Source organism: Pan troglodytes, chromosome 5, assembly GCF_028858775.2.
Source record: "Pan troglodytes isolate AG18354 chromosome 5, NHGRI_mPanTro3-v2.0_pri, whole genome shotgun sequence".
NCBI classification, from domain to species: Eukaryota; Metazoa; Chordata; class Mammalia; order Primates; family Hominidae; genus Pan; species Pan troglodytes.
In genome coordinates this window covers 42631345-42656676 of record NC_072403.2, presented here as the reverse complement: position 1 = coordinate 42656676, position 25332 = coordinate 42631345, and the positions used below count along the sequence as shown (strand labels likewise).

General features: G+C 52.9%; 1 protein-coding gene across 10 annotated transcripts in view; it reads left to right on the top strand.

Moving 5' to 3' along the window:
- CPNE5 (copine 5) overlaps positions 1-25332 on the top strand; it is a 99182-nt gene that overhangs the window by 57229 nt on the left and 16621 nt on the right. For 8 of the 10 annotated variants that reach the window (XR_010157987.1, XM_009451158.5, XM_001173253.6 and 5 more), the window contains 4 exons: positions 3809-3912; positions 7698-7802; positions 17361-17402; positions 19766-19841. Coding sequence is in view for 7 of the 10 variants with exons in the window: in XM_009451158.5 (XP_009449433.1) it covers positions 3809-3912; positions 7698-7802; positions 17361-17402; positions 19766-19841 (327 nt within the window). In the remaining 3 variants the exon portion in view is untranslated. Of the gene's footprint in view, positions 1-3808; positions 3913-7697; positions 7803-16941; positions 17025-17360; positions 17403-19765; positions 19842-25332 lie in introns of those variants that run through there. The other 2 variants (XM_016955358.4, XM_054685739.2) reach the window with 2 other exon arrangements.

Here is a 25332-nt window from a genome sequence, read left to right as displayed (position 1 = left end):
GGAGTGTAGTGGTGCGATCTCGGCTCACTGCAACCTCCACCTCCCAGGTTCTAGCGATTCTCCTGCCTCAGCTTCCCAAGTAGCTGGGATTACAGGCATGCCCGGCTAATTTTTGTATTTTTAGTAGAGACGGGGTTTTGGCATGTTGGTCAGGCTGGTCTCAAACTCCTGAGCTCAGGTGATCCACCACCTCGGCCCCCCAGAGTGCTGGGATTACAGGCGTGAGCCACTGTGCCTGTCCCTTTGTGCCATTTTTCGCCATCGGGTGCTAGGCTGAGACAGCAGCCCTCCCAGTGGAGCACTGAATGTCCCTGGAACTTATGGCCTGTCAAGTTCTTTCATTTTTTCTAATATTTCTCCCCCATTCCTGATCTCACAGGGCCTGAGGGGTTCCTAGGAAGCAAAACTAAGAGCTGTTGCCTCTGGATTTTGTGGCCTCTGTTTGGTTGTTTCAAGTGTATGCATTTTATACCAGTGCAGGCTGAACAGGTCCTGGGTGGCTTGCCTGTGTTTCTTCAGGTAAGAGTGTCACTCAGGCGACTTCCAGATTCGTGCGAGATCATGATAATGACAATCAAACCCTGGCCAGGGCTGGGAAGGCTGGGGGGATCCTGGCTTTCCTCACTGTCCCCTGAGTGCCACTGCTCCCCACAAGAGATGGCTATTTCAGTGTTCCCCATGTGGCATCTACTGCTCAGCTTAAAAGGATTGTGGTGGTCATCCCATTCCACGCTCCACAGGCGAGGAAACTGAGGCTCTGAGAGCTTGAGTGACCTGCTCAAGGCTATACAGAGCCAGGACTAGAGCTCTGAGCTCTGAGTTCCTTGTGGGGCCATCCCCGCTGCTCCCCTGGGAATCTGGGCCTCTCTTGGTGGTTTTCTGATGCCACTGCGGGTCACCTCTGTGGGAAGGAGACAGGGCCAGCTGCAGAGGCGTGTGGCCTGTGTAGTCACACGGGGACCTGTGCTTAGTTTAATGCTCTGCTGTCACTATCTTGAATCTCCTGATTGTTTTTGAACAGGGGGCCCCACGTTTTCCCTTTGCTCTGGGCCCCCCAATTTATACAGCCAGCGAGTAGCCCATCAAGTCCTGGGCCACATCCCTGTCCCAGGACATGGATGGGGCTCCCTAGGTGGGCATTTAAAGTGTTCCTTCCATCCAGCATGGGACGGGATTAGAACTTTCTCCTGAGGAGGGTGTGCCTGCCCTGCTGCTTTAGAAGCCTAGCGACTTTTCTGGAGGGATAAGAGTGAAAACTCTGAAATCTGACTGTCTGAGTTACGCACTCTAGGACTTTGGGCATATGATTTAACCTCTAAAAACCTCAGTTTCTTCATCTGTAAAATAGGGAAACAAGAGTTATTTTGTATGGTTGTATAAAGTATGAAGGCTTAACACAGGTCCTAGCATCTAGTAAGTGCTCAGTAAGTCAGCTGTTCTTTTATTCGGGGCCTGAGGTCCTAGATTTCTCTGGAGGCTCCAGGATTCTTGGAGCTTCTAGGGCCTTGGAAGCCCCCAATCCAGCTTCCTTCTCCCTGTCTGGTGGGCGATGATGAGAGGCATAATAAAAGTCGTCATTACCTGGGCACCTCCTTGGGCAGGTCATTCTGTCTCCAGCACCACCCGTGCTTACAGCCTCTTCCCCATCCCAGGGTAACCGGAATGCAGCCCCTCCCTGCCCAGGCAAGCCCAGAGTCTGAAGAAATCAGCCGATTCTAAAGAAAACAGGGAAGTGGTGAAATGTAATTTGTTCTCTCTCAGGGGGGCAGAGTGGTACTGGAAGAGGCATGACTTTGAAATTAGTTTATTTATGTGTGAATTTTCTGCTTTACCAGTTACCAGCTGGTGATCTCGGTCAGGTCACCTAACTTCTCCAACCTCCAGCTTCCTCATTTGTAAAAAGTAACAAAGGATTATTTTGAGGACTAAATATGATAAGGGGTGTGAAGTGCTGAGCTCAGTGACTGTCCTACACAGACGGCATCTAATAAATGTTGAATGAATGAGTGAGTGAGTGAGTGAATGAATGGAGGCTGTGTTTGTTGTCATCAGATGTCCCCGAGAGAAGGCATGTGAGGTGCTGGAGGTGGGAGTGGGGCAGGGACAGAGGTCACACACACTGTGGCTGGGCGGGGAAACAGGTGTTCAAATAATAACAGCTCACACGCACACAGCGCTGTACTCCTGTTAACTCACTTTATCTCACGAGCCTATGAGATGGGCACTGCCATTACCTCCATTTTATAAGTAGGGAAACTGAGCACACAGAGGGTGAATAACTTGCCTTAAGTCATGCAGCTAAGGAGGGATGGGATTGGGACTGAAGTAGGCAGCCTGGCTCCAGCAGCCGTATTCCTAACCACCGTAGCCACCGCTGAACCTTGTCACTGAGTCCTTCAACTTCATGGGAGCTACGTCTTCTTCTCTGCCACCGTTTTGGTCCTCACTGGGCTGTGGGTCACCCTTCTCAAGACACTCCCCCTCATTAAGAGGAAGGGGGGGCCAGGTGCAGTGGCTCACGCCTGTAATCCCAGGACTTTGGGAGGCCGAGGCGGGTGGATCATGAGGTCAGAATATCAAGACCATCTTGGCTAACACAGTGAAACCCCATCTCTACTAAAAATACAAAAAATTAGCTTCGTGTGGTGGCAGGCGCCTGTAGTCCCAGCTACTCGGGAGGCTGAGCAGGAGAATGGCATGAACCTGGGAGGCAGAGCTTGCAGTGAGCCGAGATGGCGCCACTGCACTCCAGCCTGGCGACAGAGTGAGACACCGTCTCAAAAAAAAAAAAAAAAAATAGGAAGGGGGGATGTGTGAGGGAGCGGAGTGACCCCAAGAGCAGGGCAACTCCTGGGGTCTGGACGACAGAGCCCTGAGCTCAGCTGGTTCGAAGGTGATTTGTCAGGATGCAGAGTTTTCAAATTGCAGAGGCCACACGGGAGGGGTGAAGGGGACAACAGGGACATCTCTGCCCAGTGCCCCATTGGCCCCAGAGAGCTGAGGGGCTGAGGGGTCCAGAGATCCTCACCAGGGCCGGGACACCTCTGCGTATTGGGTCAGCTGGGGCAGGGAGCAGGGCTGGGGACTCAGCAGGTGGGCTCTGCTTGGTGAACTTGGGGAAGCCACTCCCTGCTCTGAGCCTTTGGCTTCTTAGCTGTGAAATGGGCCACAGACCCCACTGTATCTACCTGAGAGCATTGGGTGAGCCTATCATGAGTTGGTGGGTGTGAAAGTGATGCCGAAACTCAAACTTCCTCCAGGAACCACACATAGGTGTGAGGTGGTGAGGCAACGTGACCAGAGAGAGGGCTTTGGGGCTTGCAGATCAAGCTCAGACTGGCCTTGGCTTTGCTATGTCACCTTTCCGAGCCACTCAGTGAAAGTGTAATGAAACCACGTGTGTTCACATCCATCAAGGGGTTGCCACATGCCTCACTCTGCCAAGTATGTCACACACTTGATCTCATTTAGTCCTCATGAAAACCCCACAAGATGTGTGCTATCATCAACCCCATGTTCCAGAGGGGAAACTGAGGCTCCAAGAGGTCACCTACCTTGCCCAAGTTCACATAGAGAAAGTGGCAGAGCTAGGATTCACACTGGGGCAGCTGTGGACTCTACGTGCTTCCCCACCCAAGTGGTCTGCTAGGCCTGCTGGGGGGCCGTCTGAGGATGGAATAAGGGCCTGGCACTTAGTCGGTGCATTCCAACCAGGGCTGGTGCCTGGACTCCTCATGCTTGCCGGGGTCTGGGAGCTGTGCTTCCACCTTCTCCTGCCTCACACCCCGTTCTCCCTCCCTCCCACCAGGATGTCGCCACCATGCAGTTCTGTGCCAACAAGCTGGACAAGAAAGATTTCTTCGGGAAATCTGACCCCTTCTTGGTATTCTACAGAAGCAACGAGGATGGAACGTGAGTTTTCTGGGGGCACTTGTGCACTGTGCCTTCTCGTCCCTTCTGGGGTCAAGGATGGACGGGTGGTGGTGACTTGCCAGGCAGGGTGGCTTGGGCCCATCTCCTTCTGCTCTAGAGAGGGCAAGGGCTCTGGGTGGAAGTCCGGGGCCCCAGGGTAGTGCCCTGAGCACCTAGGTGTGGTCGGTGGCAGGTGGCAGCAGCTTCTAAGCTGGTGGTGCCATTCTGTGGGTCTCAGCAATAGTACTGAGTGGTGGGAGCTAGGTATTTGGAGGGTGGGGGGATTAGGCAAAAACAGGGCTAGGGCAGGAATAGGGGGCCAGTCCCTCATGGGAAACCTCTGATAGCTCCTTCATTCTACACAAATCAGCTCCTATCTCCAAGCCCAGCCCCCTGTCCTCACAGCCCTCTGAGCAGCCCCCAGCCTGGCCCCCCGCTACTGCCCACACAACAGGGCCAGTCTGGACCCTTTCTGCTGCCCGGCCCCACACTCTGCCATAGGCTTCATTTGAAACTCCAGACTTTGAAGCCCCTATTTCCTCCTCTCTTCTCCCTAATCTAGAAGCCACCCACAATAAGATGGAAGCATACACAACATGTTGGCAAATGTAGGTCAGTAATATATGCAGGGAGACAGATTCTGGGTGGAAGGTCTGGGGACCTAGGTCCTCCCCAGCAGCCTGTTGTGTGACCCTGGGCAAGTGAAGACCCCTCTCTGGGCCTGTTTTCTCATCTGTAAAATGAACCAGTTGGATTATGTGGTCTCCACAGTCTCTTTAAGCACCATGATTCTGGCAGGCTGTGGCCACTTACAGGCTGGGATTCTGCAGAATGAGGAAGCGATGGGGCCAGGGAGGTTAATTAGAGAAGCGCTGCTGGAGAAGGGAAACTTGGAAACGGGTTTTAAAGGAGAGGAAGAAAATGGGTCCCTGCCGTGGGGGTGGGGGGAGCAGGGAAGAATAAAGGGCTAGAGAAGGGAGAAACATTTGGGCAAAGCAAGTGTGCCCAGAGGGCAGAAAGACCGTCCCCCCAATTCCCCTTGAAATTGTGTGTGTGTGTGTGTGTGTGTGTGTGTGTGTGTGTGTGTGTGTGTGGTGGTGGTGGGGGGCTGGGCAGGGGAGCAGCGAGGAGGAGGTGTGTTTCAGTTCAAGGGAAAACTGATTTAAAAATCAGTTTTCCTGAACGTACAAAACAAGGGAAATTAGGTATGATCATTTGCATGACAAAAGGATTCTTTGTCTCACCAAAGGACTCCCAGAAGGATTTCTTTAAATAATTCTGTTGACTTTGACTTGACTTGATGTTGGGGAGGAAAAGGCCTGCATATTGTTCCGGGCGTCCACACAGGCCCCCTCCAGGGAGGCAGAGTCAGGGTCAAGCTGGGCTTGTCTGGCTGGGGCCGGCTGGGAGGAGGAGAGGGATTTGGGAACAGGAGAGGGGTGCGCTGCAAAGGGTGATTGGGAAAGATTGCTCTAGCAGAGCGCTGTGTAGGATGGGTGGGGAGGGTGCGGGGAAAGGGAGAGCCTCGTGACCGACATGGTGAACAGGTGGGAGGTACTACCAGCTCCCACCCTGGAGCTGTGCCGTGGAAATGCAGGGGAAGGAACTGGGGAGGGGAGGAAGGGGGCAAAAGGACAATGAGGGGACCTCACTCAGCCGGACTTGGATGGGACCAAAGTCAGAGCCCTCTCCCTGGCAGTGGAGCCAAGGGAACCCAGAGTGCTTGCAGAGCAGCAGGGAAACTGGTCTGATCAGACCCGGGAGGTCGTGGGAGTTTATTGGGGGGCAAGTTTCATTCCAAGTGTGAGCTGGAGCATTCCGGGGGCAAGGAGACACTGATCCCTTCTAGGGGATCGCGTGGGGCACTGAAGAAACTGATTCGGAGGCCTCCCTAGCGGTGGGCCAGTATCCCGCCCCTGTGAAAGGGCGATGGCTGCGCTGGTGAGAACAGGGTGGTCACTGAGGGTTTGCCGGGAAAGGAGTGGAAGGCCTGCAGTGACACCCCCAGTTAGGAGGAAGGTCAGTGAGGGAGCCAGGAGAGGGAACTGTCACACCAGCCACAGGAGGAGGGACAAGGCAAGGAGGCACCTGCTGTGCCCCTGGAGCTGCACCTGATCACTTAGAACACCTGGCGAAGCTTGGCTCTCAAGCGAGAGGAGGGAAAGGGAGAAGTCAGTGGTTCCAGAGGTGGGAGGCTGCAGAGGGTCCACAGGGGTCTGTGTGATGCTTGGGGGGTGGTATTTGGAGCCTAGCAGGGCTTCTGCACAGTATCATCCCCCATCCCTCTGGGACTACCCATTCCCTACTCCTTGTTGTCCCTCCAGCTCCCGTCCCCCCACTGCCTTCCTGCCCCACCTGCCTGCCCCAGTCAGGGGCAGCTGTGGCCCCTCCTGCTCCCATCCCCATTCCCATCCTCACCACCAGCTCCGGGGTGTGTGGGGAGGTCTCCCACATGCATCTCCACACTCCAGTGGGTGGGTGAGAAGGAGCAGAGAAGAAAAATGCTAAGCCATGGTGACAGAATGACATTTTGACTTGAAAATTGCCAGAGAAGAAATGACACCGGCTGTGTGGGTATGGGTGGAGCCCAGGCACTTATTTGGGTGACCTTTCCAACCAGAGATGTAGCTGGGGCGGGTTGTGGGAGATCTGAGAGAGACGCCCCTGCCCCCAGCTCAGCCCTGGTAGTGGCTGCCCATCCATGTGGCAGGGCTGGCCTCCAGGATGGGTCCAGCGAAGCATGGCATGGGGCGTGGGCAGGGACACTAGATTCGGGCCCATCTGGGATAAGTCAATTCTGAACTTTTAGTTTGCAAAACAGGTTCATGGATTCAGACGGGAAAAGCAGAAAGGGTCTTAGAGATCGTCTAAGTTAGGGGCTTTAATTTCATTGGATTGACATACCAGTGAAAGCTATGGAAACTCGCCCCCCAAGAAATACATTGATTCATTTAAAAAGAATTATTGAATACCTACGAAGTGCCAGGCACTGTTCTAGGCACTAGGGATGTGCCAGTGATCAAAAGAGACAAAAATCCTTGCTTTTATGAAACTTACATTTTAGTGACAGACCATGAGCAGAATAAATAAGGAAAAAATAGACTATATCAAAATGTCAAATGGTGACAAATGAAATAGAAAAAAAAAGTCTGGGAGGAGTCTAGGGGATGTGAGAGGCAGGAGACCAGGCAGTTGTCAATTTTAGATACGGTAGTCAGGGGAGGTTTCGTGGAGATGGCGTTTGAAGGTAGTGAGGAGTGAGTCACAAAGATGGAAGTGGAGGAGAGAATATTCCAGGCCAGGGGAGCAGCAGGCACAAATGACCCATACATCTAATTTCTCCTAGTGTTTCCGGGGTTCACAGACCCCTGAGGTTCATCTGCTCATCCTTCTGTGGATTGCAGATGGAGAATCTTTGATAGAGGGTAACTGCCTGGGTTTACAGGTGAGGAGCTGGAGGCCCAGAGAGGGGAGAGCTTGCTCAAGGTCACACGGTGAGGTGGCCCCAGAGCAGAGGCTAGAACCCAGGGTTCCTGACACCCTGGGACTTGTCCCCACCTCCAGGTCCTCACCTGGTACAGGAACCCTTTCTGCAGGATCTCCAGCAAATGGCCGCCTAGTATCAGCTTGGCTGCTGTCAGTGATGGGCAGCTCATCACCTTTTGAAGCCATCATTTCCGTCATCCAGGAACCAGAGATGTGAACCAGCTGACTCCTCTGTTGACCTGCATTCGCCTCCCTTGGGTTTGGGCCTGACAGCCTTTCCCTCTCTTCTTCTTCACCAGGTTCACCATTTGCCACAAGACCGAGGTCATGAAGAACACCCTAAATCCAGTCTGGCAAACTTTCTCCATTCCCGTGAGAGCCCTCTGCAACGGCGACTACGATCGGTGAGATGAGAAAATGTCCCTTCTTTTTTTCTTCTGCTTCTGGGCCCTCCCCAAGCACAAGTGAGGGAGGCCCCATTCATATTGACGTGGTCAGTCCCATCAGTAGAAATGAGGCCTTCTGGAGTTGTGCAGTAGGGGGTGCCCTGCACAGGCTGGGGCTTGGTGAGCCCCTCCACTCTTCCCCTGCTGCACCCGGCAATGTCTGCCTCTTCACAGCCTCACAGATCCTCTTCTCCCCACCCGCCCCACCTCTTTCCCCTCTGTCTGGCATCCCCACTGGTGGGAAACTCCCAAGGTTAGGGGGATGGGAAGTGCCCAGGATTCCAGGGAAACCCAGATGGGTGTCCCGGGTGCCCAGGCCTGGAGCTCAGCAGCTTGTCTTTTCATTGTTCCCAGTGGAGGAGCAGATGGCAGCAGGGAAGCAGGGTGTTGATGCAGGCAGAAGCAGCTGGTCCCAATTCCTGGCCAACAGGCTGGGGAGTCAAGATCCTAGGGATACATCCTGCCAGCCTAGTTGCCATAAACAAACGGGGTAGAGTGCAAAGAGCTTCTGGGATTTCTTTCTCTTTTTTTAGACAGCGTCTCGCTCAGTCACCCAGGCTGGAATGCAGTGACAGTGGCGCCATCACAGCTCACTGCAGCCTGGACCTCCCAGGCTCAAGCGATCCTTCCACCTCTACCTCCTGAATATAGTTGGGACTACAGGCACCTACCACCACGCCCAGCTAATTTTTTATTTTTGTAGAGACTGGTTTCGCCGTGTTGTCCAAGCTGGTATCAAACTCCCGGGCTCAAGCAATGCACCCACCTCTGTCTCCCAAAGTGCTGGGATTACAGGTGTGAACCACCATGCCTGGCAGATTTTTTTTTTTTTTTTTTAATTGAGATGGGATTTCACTCTTTCACCCAGGCTGGAGTGAAGGGACATTTTCTCATCTCACCGATTTCAGCTTACTGCAGCTTCCGCCTCCTGGGCTCAAGCAATTCTCCCACCTCAGCCTCCTGAGTAGCTGGTACCACAACCATGCACCACCACGCCCGGCTAATTTTTTGTGTTTTTGGTGGACATGGGGTTTCACCATGTTGCCCAGGCTAGATTTTTTGTTTTAACATATGCCTACTCTTATTACATGTTGGCTATCATCTTCATCATCATTTGAGTGTAGATTGTTGAGTGTAGATACCAGATACCTGGTTGCTAATTCTGACTCTGTGACCAAAAAGCACTGTCAACCTGGGCAATCCTTGACCTGTCTGAGCCTGAGTTTCCTTATCTGTAAAATGGGTATTAAAATGTCTGCCTACTCTACAGGACTGCATTGACGCTCACACGACACAACCTACACAACAAGGCTCTGGTGTGCCTAAAATACCAAATTCAGCATCTCATCCACAAATGTTTAGGGAACCCCTGTCATGTACCAGGCACTGTGCTAGATGCTGGGAAGTCAGCAGGGTGCAGTCTTCACCCTTCACCCAACCTAGTGGTGTTTACATGCCAGTAGGGGAGGCAGACATTAATCCAATAATCACACAAGGAAACATGTAATTATACATTGTAGCAAGCGCCGAGAGAGCGAGTGGGGCCACCACCCAAAATGGGAGCTGTGAGACTGTGTTGGTTTCTGTTGAGTCAGGAGAACCCATCCCTGTCTCCTGGTGATTGCTGCAGCTCAGGTGGGTGAGCTGGTAGGGGGCTCACGGGCAGGGCTCTCTGGACAGCTAAGAAAGCTGGGCCTCTTTGGGCCACTCCGACAGGAGCACTGGGGTGTCGAAACAGACACCTGGGGTCAGGCGTGGTGGCTCACGCCTGTAATCCCAACACTTTGGGAGGCTGAGATGGGCTTGAATCCAGGAGTTCAAGACCAGCCTGGGTAACATAGTGAGACCCCCATCTCTACAAAAAAAAATTTAAAAATTTAAAACTAAATTTAAAAAAATTAAAACATTAAAAAAAATTATCTGGGTGTAGTGGCGCACATCTGTGGACCCAGCTACTCAGGTGGCTGAGGTGAAAGGATCACTTGAGCCCAGGAGTTCAAGGCTGCAATGAGCTATGATTGCACCACTGCACTCCAGCCTGGGATGCTGTCTCAAGAAAAAAAAAAAGAAAACCTTAAAAACAAAAAAGAAAACAAACAAACAAAACCAGACACCTTGGGGCAGCTGGGAGCCTGAAAAGGCATGTTGAGGGGATGATCAGCAGATGAATGGCCTCCAGGCACCCCTGTTTCCCTCCGAAGAAACCCCCAGGCTGCCAGTTTGAGACATGAGCTTGTTCTTTTTCCTGCCTCTTGGCTGGGACAGAAGAGCCACAATCTGTTCCACAGGTGGTCACTGAGTGCCTCCTGTGTCCCAGCGTGGCGCCTCTAGCTGTGCGGCATTTAAGCGAACAGGGTCGCCTTCCCATCTTTAGGGAGCCTGTGGTCTGACCACAGGGAGCACAGATGTGCGCATGTATTTTAGACAGATAAATAAGTGCACAAAATAAGACTGGGAACAAAGACGGTCTTAGCGCTGCAGTCAAACAAGCCTCTGTTACACATCTAGCTGGCTCCTGGGGCTTCTAGAGTGGGTGAGGGGATGAGAGGACGGGCTGGTTGGAGCAGTGAGTTCTAAAGAAGGCCCAGGAAAGGCTGGAAAGTCAGGGGTGGAGGATCCTGGGGACAGGGGCACGGGAATAAAGGGAGATGGAAACAAAGTGAGAGGAAATTCAAGGTAGGAGGATGGGAGAGTATGGCAGTTAAAGTCTCACAGGGCAGAAGGAATTGGGGATCCCTGGCCCAACTGACCCCTCACAACCCTGTATCTCTAGAGAGGAGCTCCCAGGGTTGCAGGAGCCAGCTTTGTCAGGGACAGTGAAAGGGGCAGCAGGGCTCGGAGGCCTGGCTTCACCTCTGGGCCGTTGGAGGAGGTGAGTATTTATTTGGTGGGAGGGGCAGGCTCCCACCTCCCCCTCTGAGGCAGAGCCTAGCCTCATCTCGCTGCAGGATGGCTCTCCCCCATGTCCAGAAGCAGATCTTCCATAACGTGACTGACAGTAGTGTTAATCAAGGAGGCCAGGGATGTCACTCTGGCTCCAAGAATGATCAGGCCTATCCCCCCGCCCCCCAGCCCCAGTGTAACCCACGCACCCAACAGACACTCAGGAGGTGCCAGTATCAGAAGGCCCTCCAGGGTAGGCAGGGGAGGGCCCTATGCAGGAAAATGGGGCCACTGTCCCCTCCTTCCAAGACACCTCTTGGAGCCTCACAGAACGTAGTTGATTTAATCCAGCAGCCGTGTCTTCCAAGCCAGTCAGGCCCCAGGCACTGTGTTGGGTGCTGTGGGGGCCTATTGACCCAAGCCTCCCTCTTAGGTTGCTCCCAGGCCAGTGGGGAGACAGACAGGTCATAATAATAGCGAAGACTCCTCTAGCACTTAACCATGGGCCAGGCCCTGCTCTAAGTGCTTTATGTATAGGAACTAATTTAGTGCCCCCAACAATTAGCTCATTGCAAGGAGGTGCTGATGCTAGCCACATTTTACAGGTAAGGAGACAGAGAGGCCCTGAGAGATTAAGTCACTTGCCCAGTGTCTTGCTGCCAGCCGGTGGTAGAACCAGGATTTGGACCCCGGCAGCCTGGCTCTAGATTCTGTGTTGTTAATCCCTATGCTCTGTTGTCAGATAGCCAAGACATGGCATGACAGGGCTGTGACCAGGGTGCATCTGGGGGAGGCTTACTAATGAGCACCTTGCTCAGGGGTTAGGGGCAGTTCTGCTTTCTGATTAGAGGTAGGGAAGCTGCTTGGATTGGTTTTAGTCCTCAAAGCATTAACGTCCTTCTGGCTTTAATACCAAATAATTCAGAGGGGAGAGGAGAGGGGAACAGCAAGAAGGAAGAGGAAGACCCAAAAGGCCTTGGTACCTGCCTGGGTAAGGGAGTGAAAGAGGGGAAGGGATAATGGTTCAGCGTTTGAGGGCAGGAAAAGGTGGCACCACCGACAGAAATGGGCAGTGTGATCGGCAGCCAGATTCTTACTCACAGATTTGTGTTCCGCAGTTCTTTTCACAGCCTATCTGAAACCCATTTTTAAAAAAATTATCCTTCTTAAGTTATAAAGATTATGTTTGTTGTTTGAAAACGAGCTGCTGCTGTTGAGAGGTTGGGGAAAGAGAGGTAAACATGGTTTCAGCCACATTGAGAGGAGGCAGCTGTGGACCAGGCACAGCTAAAGCAGGAGGGGACAGCAGTCTAGGGTCTCCAGGAGGGGGGTGGCCAGAGATCTGGTGCCCTGAGAGGCCCTGTGGGTGATGCCAGAGGCCAGGAGCAAGAAAGAAGAGGAGATGGTCAGAGGGATAGGAGGGAACTAAGAGGAGGGTGGCACGGTCAGGGAGCATCCCCTCCTATTGTGAGAAGAGGTACAGGAGAATGAGAACCTGGGCCTGATGAGAAAGGGCAGTGTTCTTGGAATGATGGGTGTAGAAGCCAGTTAATATGATTACAGTTACTGAGGACTTAGGACATGGACCAAGTTGTATTCTAATTGGTTTAAATGCGTTATCTTATTTTGTGAATTTAAATTTTACAATAACTCTAGGAGCCGGGTCTAGTGCTGTGCCCATTTTACAAGGGAAATAGAAGAGAAGATATTATATAACTTGCCAGAGTAAGGAGAAGCTGCATTTCCCTCCTGTTGAAATTGCCTCTGGCCTGGCCCTCTGGCCTGGAGTCTCCCTGCCTTTGCTATGTGTCCAGTCCACACAAGGCCAAAACTGAGTGACCTAGCTGAGCAGAGCTGAAGTCACAGGAAGTGGCATCAGGATCAGAGCCAAGCCAGCCTTCCGGTGGGGTAAAGTGGGGTGATGACAAGAAGCACTTCCCCTGCCTTCCTGGAATTTGCCCTACTCTCTTAATGTTCTGTGACTTGAGGATTTGTCCCTGTTAAACCACAGTTGTCTGGGTCAGGCTGCTCACACCTTGATGCTGAATGAGTAGATTTTAAGAGGGTGTTAAGAGTGTGGAGTCCTCACCTGGAGAGAGGAAAGGAGTCACCGCAGCTTCCCACTTCTGCCTGGCACCCTTGATGTATGAGTTCCTTCTCTTTTGCATCCGGCCACAGATGAGCTCCCAGGAGGGCCAGGCACCCTCTCAGGCACCTCCACAGATGGCCTCGATGAAGGGTGTCGTACCGTTCTCGGTATTCACATGCAGAAGCTGAGGCTCAGACGGGAGGCACAGTCACCGCGGCACTGCCCGGTGTTGCGCAGTGCAACCTGGGGGCCGAGATTGCCGCCAGTCTCACTGCCTGCCCCAGATGAGGCCCTGATGCTCCTCTTCCTGAAGAGTTGAGTGTTGGACTGACTCAAGTCCATTTAAGGCAAAACCCCTCAGGGCCTGTCAGCCCTCGGGACTTGTAAGCCGCAGGGAAACCTTCCCCCTGCCAGGCAGAGGCTCATTAGGAGGCAGACCTTGCAGCTCAGCTGGGAGGAAACTATAGATAGAGCTAGTTGGTGTGCCGTGGGGGCAGCCTGGCGTTTTGGCTGGTGTCTCTCATCCCTGCTGGCTTGCCCAGGCTCACACATATCTGGCTCTGTCATTGTGGCTCTAGGTGTCCAGAGGCCCAGGTCACTGACTCCTGGCATCACCACTGACCAGCTGTGTGACTCACGGAGAGCCACATACTCTTGGCCTCCTTTTGTGATTTTGTAGAATGAAGGTATTATTACCTGCACAGTCCATTTCATCACATTGTTAGGAGCTCTCAGTCAGCCAACAAATATGTATACAGCACCTGATATAGGCCAGGCACTGTTCTAGAAGCTGAAGATACAGCAGGAAACAAACAAGCAAAAATCCCGGGCCTCATGGAGCTGATATTTTCAAGAAGCATGGGAATTGTTTGAGAGACAGGAGCTTGGATAAAGGGATGGAGTGTTTTAGACAGGAACAGAGCAACATGTGTCCAGCGCTGACTGTACGTGGAGATAGTTTACTTGCACAGCAGCTCCAAAGTGGCTGTGATTTTTCTCAATTTGGAAAGGAGGGGAGTGTCTGAGGGTTAAGCCAGTTGCTCGGGGCAACAGACCTAGTACTTGGAAGAGCTGAGACTGCCAGCCAGGGCTGCTCACCCCACAGCCGAAGGTCTTTTCCGCCCACTTTGCTGCCTCCTAGGTTAGGCCTCTGTCCTGAGCCTTTGTATGCCAGATAAGGTGTTCATTTGGTGGTCTGCAGAAGCCCATTTCATTTTCCCACACCCAATAAGCCTGTTCTCTTGGGTGCCGGCCCCAGAAGTCACAGTCAGCTGGACCGCAGCTTTTGTTGGCCCTGTGCTAAGGGGTTGGGAGCCAAGGCCAGCAGGTGACAAGTGGCATCTGCAGTGACTTCAGGCAGCCCAACCAGGGTGGACAGCCACAGAACTGTGAATATGGCTGGGCACGCTGGTTCACGCCTCTAATCCCAGCATTTTGGGACGCCAAGGTGGGCGGATCACTTGAGGTCAGGAGTTTGAGACCAGCCTGGCCACCATGGTGAAACCCCGTCTCTACTAAAAATACAAAAATTAGCCGGATATGATGGCATGCGCCTGTAATCCCAGCTACTCAGGAGGCTGAGGCAGGAGAATCGCTTGAACCCAGGAGGTGGAGGTTGCAGTGAGCCGAGATCGTACCACTGCACTCCAGCTTGGGCGACAGAGCGAGACTCTGTCTCAAAAAAAAAAAAAGAACTGTGAATAGGGTAGTCAAAGCCTTATTTGTCTTCTCCCCATGGTCTTCCCCCTGTCTCTGGGCACTATTTCTCTCACCTCCTTCTCTCCCAAGGCTGGAGGTACAGACTTTGAGCTAATCTGACCCCCAGGCTGCAGCCATCCCTGGAGCCTTAATGGAGGCCAGGCCGAGTTTGCACAGGAATCTCATTCAGTGGTCTCAACCTGGGTTGCAAGTTCAAATCCCCCTGGGGAGCTTTTAACAATTCCCATGCCCAGGTTGCACTCCAGACCAACTGATCATGAATCTCTCGGGTAAGACATTGGTGTCAGTATTTCTAAAGCTTCTCGGGGGGATTCCAAATTGCAACCAAGTTTGAAAACTAGTGCTGTCTTCTAGAGAAGGTCAGTGGCTCTGGTTGCACGTTAGAATCCATCACAGAACTTTTCAAAACTACCCAGGCCTGAGTCCTATCCAGACCAATTAAATTAGGCCCTCTGGCCTGGGATTAAAACTTTCCCCAGTGATTTTGTGGATATCCAGGGCTGTCACCACGACTGGGGTCCTCCTCCAGCCTCTGAGCTTGTGGCCATCACCCATCTAGTCACCCGAGGGGCTGGCGTTGGTGGTCAGAGGAGAGCTATTCTTTGCTGGGGTCTCTGAAGGTCCCCTGTAGAGCTTAGCGGTCTGGGGAAGGACTGGGAGGCCACTGGGCAGGGGTAGAGAGACTTCAGCCTTGTGGGGCCATGACCGAAGTCCTGGACTGGGAGTCAGGGCCTTGGTCTTGTTCTGGCTCAGACCCTCAGCTGGGTGACTCTAGGCAAGTCACTGGAGGCTCTTAGGGCCCAATTTTCCCATCTGACAGTGGGGTGGAGGTCATCACTCCAGAACACATACAGCATAGTCACTAGGGAAGCCTTGAAAACAGATTCCTGAGTCTTGCCCAGAGCTGGGCCTGGGAGTCTGTGTCTGAAAAGCTGCCACTGATTTGGCCAGGCAGTCAGGCTTGAATCAGAAGTTGCAAAGCCCAAGTACCTAGGCTCAAGTGTCCCTGATTTAAGTAAATTTCATACGAAAAACTATCAGAGGCTGGGCGCCGTGGCTCATGCCTGTAATCCCAGTACTTTGGGAGGCCGAGACGGGTGGATCACTTGAGGTCAGGAGTTCGAGGCCAGCCTGGCCAACATGGTGAAACCCCATCTCTACTAAAAATACAAAAAATTAGCCAGGTGTGGTGGCTCACGCCTGTAATCCCAGACACTTGGGAGGGTGAGGCAGGAGAATCAGTTGAATCCGGAGGCGGAGGTTGCAATGAGCCAAGATCACGCCATTGCACTCCAGCCTGGGCAACAGAGCAAGACTCCATCTCAAACAAACAAACAAACAAACAAACAAAAACCTATCAGAGCGCGGCCAAATGATGAAGTGGAGAGAAGGAGGCATTTTTGTAGAGACCCTCCCATGCAGCAGGCGGGCCTTACTAGCTTGTTCTTGCAGCTGTTCTGCAAGGCCGTTATTACTTCTCCTTTCAATGGTGGCTTATGGCTCGGGGAGATTAAGTGACATCTCAGGTCCCATAGTGAGGGGCCCAGGTCCAAGCGTAGGGCCGTCCTGGTCTTTCCACTCTTTCCAGCTCATCAACCCACCTTCAGGGGCTTAGGTGATTTTTTTTTCCTTTCCACAATAATTCACCTCAGAGAGACATGGTTTTTTGTTTTTCACAAGAATCTAAAGGATTCCTTTAAATGGTGGGCTTCCATGCCTGCCCCATTGTACAGGAGTGCTGGTTTACAGAAATCCAGTCTGTGCACAACCTATTGGGCATTCCTTCATTCAGAACAGTTTCTGCCCTGCTGCGGTGGATCTGTCGCCTACCCTTGGTCCTGAGGATGCTCATCTGAAAGGAGACAGCGCCTCCTCCTGGAGGGGCCACAGAAGCCCAAGGCTGACTCCTGGCAGGCCCGAGGAGATGGGCGAGATGATGGGATGTTAACAAAGATAGGCCCAGGGAGCTGCCTCTCTGCACCCCACTAAGAACTGAAGGCTGAAGACCCCAGCTCCCCAGGCCCTTCCCACCTCCCCAAACCTGACCCTGCTGTGGGACCCTGGCAGCTCCCCTGTCCCTGGGCATCCCTGGAGGATCGAGCAGCTGGCACCAAGGGTTAACCGCAACCCTCCACCTCCCTCCTCCCAGCTCTGGTCCGCTAGCCTGTTGCCATGGGAACGTGGCTAAAAATAAAATGGGCTCTCAAAGCCCATCCGCATGCATAGGAGTCAAAACAAACTAATTAAAGCAGCCAGGCTAAAATATGAAGATAATTACACCCTCACTCAGGAGCCAGTCGTGGGGATGGAAAAGCTCAGCGGGCCATCCCCGAGCCGGGGCCCTGGGCTCCTCCCTGACGTGCAGGGCTGGCTCCCACACCCAAAGCCCTCAAACCCTCAACAAGCAGTCTTCTTCCCTCCCCTCCACCCTGCCGGGGCCTGAGATCCAGGGAGCACCACACTCCCACCTCCCCGCTCCTCCACCCCTGGTAAATCCACAGTGCGGCTCCATGCTGAGCTTATGCCCCTTCTGCAGTGGCCAAGAAGAAGGTGGGGTGAACTGAAGTCTGCAGCTGTTTTTCCCACATTCTCCTTGAAATTCTGGGCAGTCCCTACACAGCCCTGGCTGCCCTTTTCCTGAGGCCTTTCCTAAAAGGCCTCAAGAGAGATCCTTGTCTCTCAGGCCGCTGCCTCCCCACCCAGGGCCCTGGGGCCCAGAGGGAGTCCTGGCCTCCCTGTCTGGTCCGGGAACATGAAGAGGGCCTCATCCTCAGCCACGTGGGTGTGGGGTTGGGCCCATCCCAGCAAAGGCCTTTGTTTTGCAGGACCATCAAGGTGGAGGTGTACGACTGGGATCGGGACGGCAGGTAAGCAGGCAGGAGGGCGGGGGCAAGAAGGTGAGTGGGGATGGGGACAGCCACTGGGGAGGGGTTTGGGCCCTGCCCTCCCATGCGGAGCTGTGACCAGGCTCCCCCCCGCAGTGGCTCTGGGGGTGAGGGAGCCTGGGTTTGCGTGTGTGTGGAGGGTGAGGGAGGGGTCCTCTCCTGCAGTAGCTCCTCCCCATCCAGCTCCACGGAGGCACCAAAGGACCTCTGTCCTGCAGGATATGGTGTGAGGGGCATAAGAGGCCTCCTTTTTCCCAAATAGCTGCCCAGGGGCCCGCCAGTACCCACAATCTCCCCACGCGTGGCAGAATTTAGGGCTTTCTGAAGAGTGCATGTTCTAGGGCACAGACACCAGTGAACTTCAAGCATTCATGGACACATTTTCCGCGTGAAGACTCGGGCTAAGCATTGTGGGGTGACGGAGATGCAGAGGAGCCCAGCCCTCAGAGACTCCCCACAACCTAGCAGGGAGGCCAATTGTACCCGTACAGCCCTCGGCTCATCAGAGGAGCTGTTTGCAGACAGCCAGGACTGAGGGAATGGGCTGTGGGAAGGGAGAGCTAGGAGGCGTGAGTGGACTCATGGGCCGTGAGACAGTGCCTGTGTAGGGCTGTCCCTGGCTGCTGGGAGGGTGCTTCCCACTCAGGGTCTTTGGGAGGCCAGTACTTCTGGGAATCCATAGAGGAGGACAAGAGCAGGCCTCTCGAAGCTTCAGTCCAGAACCCTCCCTGGCTTCTACTTGTCGGCTGAGCCAAATCCAAATATGTCACCCTGGCTTTTGTGACATTTCCATTCTGTGGCACTACCAAGGAGTGACTTAGGAGGACTTCAAGGTCCCCCCAGTGTCCGCTGGTACCTCCCAAGTCTGTGATATGGACAGGGGGTTTGTTTTATCTTATGTAAAGTGCTATGCAAATGCAGCTCCAGGTGAGACCCAAGCCCCCTTCCAAGGAACTCTCCTTCCCCTGAGACCAACCATCCTGCAAGAAGCTCCAGAGCCGCTATGCCCTCCCCTCCTTGCCTCTCAGCTACCTCACAGTCAGCTTCATTGTTTCCACCTGGAATTTGCCTCATCTTACCCTGGCGTTCCCGTACTCCTTTGCCTGGAATAGTCTCCTCTTCTGTGCCAGTTGGGGACAGCTACCAGGTGCCACTGGGTCCCACCATGAAGTTGCTCATAGTCAGAATGCTGAGAGCTGTAAATATGTAGACACAATACAGTGTAGGCTCACGGGGGAGGGGCGGGGCCCCAGGGACACCTCTTGGGCATCAGTCTCCGGCTGGATGCCCCAGGCCAGCACATTGACCAAGGCCCTCTGGCAGTGACTGGGGAAGTTAAAGGAGCCAACCCTGGGGTCAGTGGGAGTTCTGCTGTGTACAAGTCTTGGCCGTGCTTGATGTAAGCACTCCAGAAGGTGTGGGCACTGCAGAAAACACTTGCAGCCACCCAGCTGGACATCGCTCTCATTATGTTTTAAAAAAATCTTATTAGAGAAGGGTTTAATGAACACCTTTAATCCCATCACCTGAATTTAACATTTGTTAAATTTTATTATATTTGCTTCATCTATGTTTTGCTAATGTAGCTTAAATTATAGACTTCATGGCATTTTACCTCTAAATGCTTCATTGAAAATGTCTAAAAAATAAGGGCACTTTCCCACTTACCCACAAATGCCAGTATCATACTTGACACATTGAACAATATTCTTTTTTTTTTTTTTTTTTTTTTTTTGAGATAGAGTCTCACTCTGTTGCCCAGGCTGGAGTGCAGTGACACAATCTCAGCTCACAGCAACCTCCACCTCCTGGGTTCAAGCGATTCTCCTGCCTCAGCCTCTGGAGTAGCTAGGATTATAGGTGTCCACCACCACGCCTGGCTAATTTTTGTATTTTTAGTAGAGACGGGGTTTCACCTTATTGGCCAGGCTGGTCTCGAACTCCTGACCTCAGGTGATCCACCCGCCTTGGCCTCCCAAAGTGCTGGGATTATAGGCATGAGCCACCGCGCCCAGCCACAATATTTTTAAATACCATTCACTATTCATTTCATATTCAAATTTCCCCAGTTGTCCCCCAAATACCCTTGTTCAAACAAGGATCCAAGTAGAAGTGGGTGCTGTTCTTCCAGGGCCCTGCTCTTTACTGGGTGACAATTGGGTTTCTTCCTCTGTGGGCAACACTGGGCTCTCTTCCCACGGACCCAGCCTGTCTGCTGGCGTGTGCCCCTGGAGTGGAGTCCCAGGTAGAATTGGGAGCCAAAGAAACAGATGTGTGCAAGGCTGGGGCTGGGCAGAGGCAGGGCACAGCCTGGCCTTGGTCTCAGCAGCCGTCTTCCCTTGCAGCCATGACTTCATTGGGGAGTTCACCACCAGTTACCGGGAGCTGGCCCGTGGGCAGAGCCAATTCAACATCTATGAGGTGAGGTGGGCACCCGAAATCCAGGGTTTGCACTACTAAGTGGCCCAGTCACTGAGGACTGTAGTGAGCCATGCACTGGGCTGGGGGCTTGGTGTGTTTTCCTGTGAGAAAGGGGTTATTGTCCCATTCTACCGTTAAGGAGACCAAGTCTTGGAGAAGTGCGAGAACTTGCCCAAAGTTCCACCATTCAGTAAGTGGCAAAATCAAGACACAAACAACCCAGACTTGGCTGATTCCAAATCACCGAGTTATAGCGTCCCCATAAAGAGCACTTCCCACAAGCAAGAGAGATAGGAGCACGATGGGAGCCAGTATACGAAGGTTCTGGGCTTGAGACCTGAGGTCCTGAGTTCAAGGTGGCCTTGTGCTTTCAATCAGAACAGTTTCAGGGCCTGCTGAGTATCTTACCTGTTTCAGAATGAAAACTTCAAGAGAATGAGGTCAGGATACCTTCCTTGTTCTAGCCCCAGAGCTGGAGAGCCTCGGACAAGGCACCTGATCTCTCTGGAGGTGTAACAGTAGCATTTGCCCTCAAGGGACAATGTCTGCATGTGTGTGTGTGTGCGTGAGCATGTATTTGTGTGTGTGCGCATGCGTGTGTGTGCGTGCATGTGTGTGCATGTATGTGCGTGTGCATGTGCGTGTGTGTGTATGCGTGTGCATGTGTGTGTTCTCCCTCTTTTTTTTTTTTTGAGACAGGGCCTCACTCTGTTGCCCTGGCTCACTGCAGCCCCAATCTCCCAGGCTCAAGCGATCCTCCCACCTCAGCCTCCCGAGTAGCTGGGACCACAAGCACGCACCACCATGCCCAACTAATTTTTTAAATTTCTTGTAGAGACAGGATCTCGCTATGTTTCCCAGGCTGGTCTTGAGCTCCTGGGCTCAAGCGATCCTCCTGCCTTGGCCTCCCAAAGTGCTGGGATTATAGGCCTGAGCCACCGCGTTCTCCTGTGTGCTCTCCCTTTTGCAATTCCCTCCCCACCTTCCAAATCTAGCTCAGGTTCTGCTCCTCTGTGAGGTCTTCCCAGCCACTCTGGTCCCCGTGCTTTCTTGTCTGAACTTCCACAGACATCATGGCTCATGCCAAACCCACTTAATGGCAGATACTTATAACCCAAATAACTGCTTGGGTTCGTATACTGACTCTACCACTTACTAGCTACGTGACCTTGGCTAAGTCTCTGAACTACTCTATGCCATGCAAACTGATAATTAAATAAGTTAATGGAACAATGCCTGACCCAGAGGTCAGCACTGTCTTCTGTCACCATCTGCTGAGCACTGTGTGCCCAGAGGTTCACATTTTACAACCATCCTACCATCCTGGCACTGTCCTCATGCTAGCAGCCACTCAGCCAGCAAAGTTGAAGAGCTGGCCTTGAGTTCCATCACTGAATCCAAATCCCATGCTACCCCCACTCCTTTGCCCTGTATGTTGGTTCTGAGTGGGCAGGTCTTGTGTTCCAACTAGACTTTCCAAGGGCCGGTGAGGTGACAGCCCTGTCTGTTGCCTCCCCTCACTGGCCAGGGCACTGCCGGGCACACAGTAGGTGCCTGTTATACATTCGCATGCTGAATGAGATTGAACATGGCTATTGTGAAGATGGAGTGTGGATGAATTTCTTTGAAAGGGCTCTAATACAGTACATTGCTTTGTTTTCTGCATCTGCAAAGAGAGAAGCTGTCTTTGTACCCGCTCCCCCGCCCCACCCCAGGCAGAGAGAAGCAGACGCCACCGTTCTCTGGCCTCCTTTGAGGAGATTTAGGGAGGTGAAGGGAAGGGGTCGGATCTCTCCGAGCTTGGCTTCTAAAGGTGCTTGACAAGCCCAGAAGGAGCCGTTTCTCTCGGGCTAAGAGCAGAAAGCATTCAATTGACTTGTTTTCTCAGTTGTTGATCCCTGCTTCTTTGTAATCAACAAGAGAAAGTGCCACACTGGGAGGCAGAAGCACTGTCTGCACACATCGGAAGGCCATCAGCTGAAAAAGGAGCACAGCTCTGGCAGTCCCAGGGGGAGGCTGGTTTGGGGCAGGAAGGCCTTGCTAGAATCAGAACTGCCTGAAAAGGGAACAGGCTTCAGCCAGTAAAGACCTGTGCCTCGGGCCCTGGCATTGCCCTAGTGTCAGGCTCCTATGTCCAGCTGTCTGCTGGCCCCTCCTGGAGCTCAGCCTTCCAAAACTGAACGCATTAGCTAAACCTCCCACAGCACTCCCGTCCTCCTGGCGAGCCGGCTTCATCTCAAATATTCCCATCATGGGGGCTCAGGGCACCTTAGAGGTCATACTTAACATCCCCATCCCTCATTCCATATCCAGTCCACGAGCAAACACTGCTCGCCTACCACCCATGTTTTCTGACATCGTTCCCCTCATCTCAGGCCACCACCACCAACCTCATCATCTCCCCCTTATGGGGCTTTGCCACAGCCTCCTTTCTTCCTTCTGTCCTCTACACAGTAACCAGCGTACTCCACCAAAATAGTGATCTGACCACATCGCTCCCCTGCTTAAAACCTGTGTAGGGCATTCCACCCACCTCCTTAGCCTGGTTCGCACATGGGAGGTGGGAAGAGATACTGAAAGATGCTCCCACCGCAGCTGAGATCCACTGACCTGCAGGGTGAAGTTCCAAGCTCTTTCATTTGGGATGCTGTTTCCCCAGCCAGCCACCCGCAATCTGTGTATGCGTGCTTTTTTTTTTTTTTTTTAAGATGGAGTCTCATTCTCACCCAGGCTGGAGTGCAGTGGCACAATCTCGGCTTACTGCAACCTCCACCTCTACTTCCAGGCTCTAGCTATCCTCCCACCTCAGTCTCCCAAGTAGCTGGGACCACAGGCACACACCACCACCCTGGCGATTTTTTTTTTTTTTTTGCATTTTTGGTAGAGATGGGTTTTTGCCATGTTGCCCAGTCTAGCCTCCAACTCCTGAGCTCAGGTGATGCACCCGCCTCGGCCTTGCAAAGTGCTGGGATTTCAGGTGTGAGCCACCACGCCTGGCTGTGCATGTAAATAAAAACACACATCACATGCCTTTGGAGGCCCCTAGGAGCTGGCCCCTGCCCCTTCCCTCTGCCCGTTCCCACATTCATCCCCGTCCTGCCACCTGAGGCTCTCTGAACCTCCGTGCTGTCTCAGCCTCCAGGGTTCAATTCATATGGGTGCCTGCACCTGAGACTCCCTCTTGTCTTCTCCTGGGTAGGAGCTATTGGTCCACGGAGCCTCCCTGTGGGTGTTCCTCCTCCAGGAAGTTGTGTCCACCTGCACACCCGCCCCACCCCAGAGCCTGGAGTGGACACTTGTCAGTGCTCCTGGCTATTTTCTGTTTTGTGACACTATTCACCCCCTCAAAGACCTTGAAGTCCTCAGGGTAGGGGTTGTGTTGCACTTACTGCTGCATCCCCAGAGCCAGCACAGCTCCTGGCCCCTAGGAGCCCCTCAGTGCCCCCACCCACCCCACCTAATGTGCGCAGGAGGGCGGATTCCAGACCTGTCCTGTCCCCGCCTGACCACCAAGAAGAAAGGAGGCGACTTAGTGGAGGGGCAGCTCCTCGGCTGGCCCCTAGGTGGCGCTGGCCCCCTGCATGGGATTCACCGTGGCGGGGCCGGAGAGGCTGAGGCTGGGGGCATGAAACCTCAGGGTAAACAGGGATCTGAGAACAGAACATTGCTTTAACATTAAAGCAGTTATATTAGAGAGTGGAAATGTGGAATACAGGCTAATTTAAAGATAACATAGAAAGCTTAGAAGAAACATGCTTGTGGCCAAATCTTTGGTTACTCTCAGGACTCCGGGTTCATTCTCCCCAGCTGGGAGGGCTATGTTGGAGCAAAAGTTTGAGATGCTGTCCATTCCGATAGTTCAACACCCTCAAGGGAGAGATTGGGAAACTGAGGCACAGTGCAGCACTGGGGCTGCCATTTTGCCCTCATCTTAACAGCTTGCCTACTTAAGCTGTTTTCCCATGAATGTGTCCGTGAGCACCTCACCATCTGGGTAACCCCGTGGAGGGGGCGTCCTCCAGTGCTAAAGAGGGTGCTCTGGTCTTCTCCCCCGGGCTCTCTCACCATCTCGCCCAGGCCCTCAGTTTCTACCTGCACAGCTTGCCAGACCTCCCACGTGAACTTCCCACCTGTGCCCCAAATCCAGCGCCTTCCTTCTGTGTCTACCTGGTCACCCCAACCCCTCCCTCTCTTGAACCTCTATAGCCACGCCCAGGGCCCAAGAGGCGTGGTCACTTCTTGACAGCGCTGTTCTCACCATAGCTCAGCACCTGTCCCAATACCCCCAAGTCCTCATGACCTCTCGCATGGACTTATGGTGGCAGTAATAATAGTAGTAGTAATTTTGAAAAATAGCAACTAAGGCTGGGTGCAGTGGCTCACGCCTGTAATCCCAACACTCTGGGAGGCTGAGGCAGGAGGATTGCTTGAGCCCAAGAGTTTGAGACCAGCCAGAGTAACATAGCGAGATCCTATCTCTACCAAAAAAAAAAAATAGCCAGACATGGTGGCAGCTACCTGGAAGGATTGCTTGAGCCCGGGAGGTTGAGGCCACAGTGAGCTATGACCCCACCACTGCACTCCAGCCTGGGCCATAGAGCAAGACCCCGTCTTAGAAAAAAGCAACAGACACTTATAGATAATACTTACTACATTCCAAACTGTTCTAGGCACTTTGCTTGCATTGGCCCATTTAATCCTCATACCTTTCCGGGAGGCAGGTACTTCTTATTCCCATTTTAGAGATGAGGAGACTGAGGCACATTGAGGTTAAGTAACCTGCCTAAGGTCACACAGCTATTATTAGGTGGCAGAACTAGGCAAATATTTCCTGGATGAGCCTCCTCCTCCCTTCACACTCACCTCCACCAGGCCCCAGTGTCCTAGAGCCTGCTCTGATTTTGTCTCCTACCAGCTTGGGGGTCATCAGAGTTCCCTGCAGGCCGCTGGGTGACATTCAGACATTTTTCACTGGGCATTCTAGGCTCTCCTCCAACCAGCCCAGCTTACTCTTCCACCCTGTGGTTCTGCCATCAAACTGGGCCTGGGTTCTATTCACTTCTCCCACAGAACCTCCTCTGACATCCATCTCTCCGTGCCCAGAGCCTTCCTGTGCCTCTAAGTCTGCCTTCAAGACTTCCTGCTCCAGAGAGGCTTTGCTGACACTCTCACCTAGAGTGGTCTTTCCTTCCTCTAACTCCCCTGACACTTCTGTGATCCCCCTTGTTCCATGGCCCTTGTCACTTTTTGCCCTGAGGACATATCTTCTCTCTCCAACATAGGTGATAGATGATTCCAGGGGAGAAGCAATATATGTCTCCACCCACCCCATAAATGTATGTCAAAGAGATCTGTTTGTATCTGTTATCAAGGTGGCACCAATGTATGCACCACTGGCCCGGGGGCAGGAAACCTGGTTTCTAATCCTGTCACTACCCAGATGGCTGTGTGACTTTAGGCAAATCACTTGGTGTCTCTGTGCTTTAGTTTC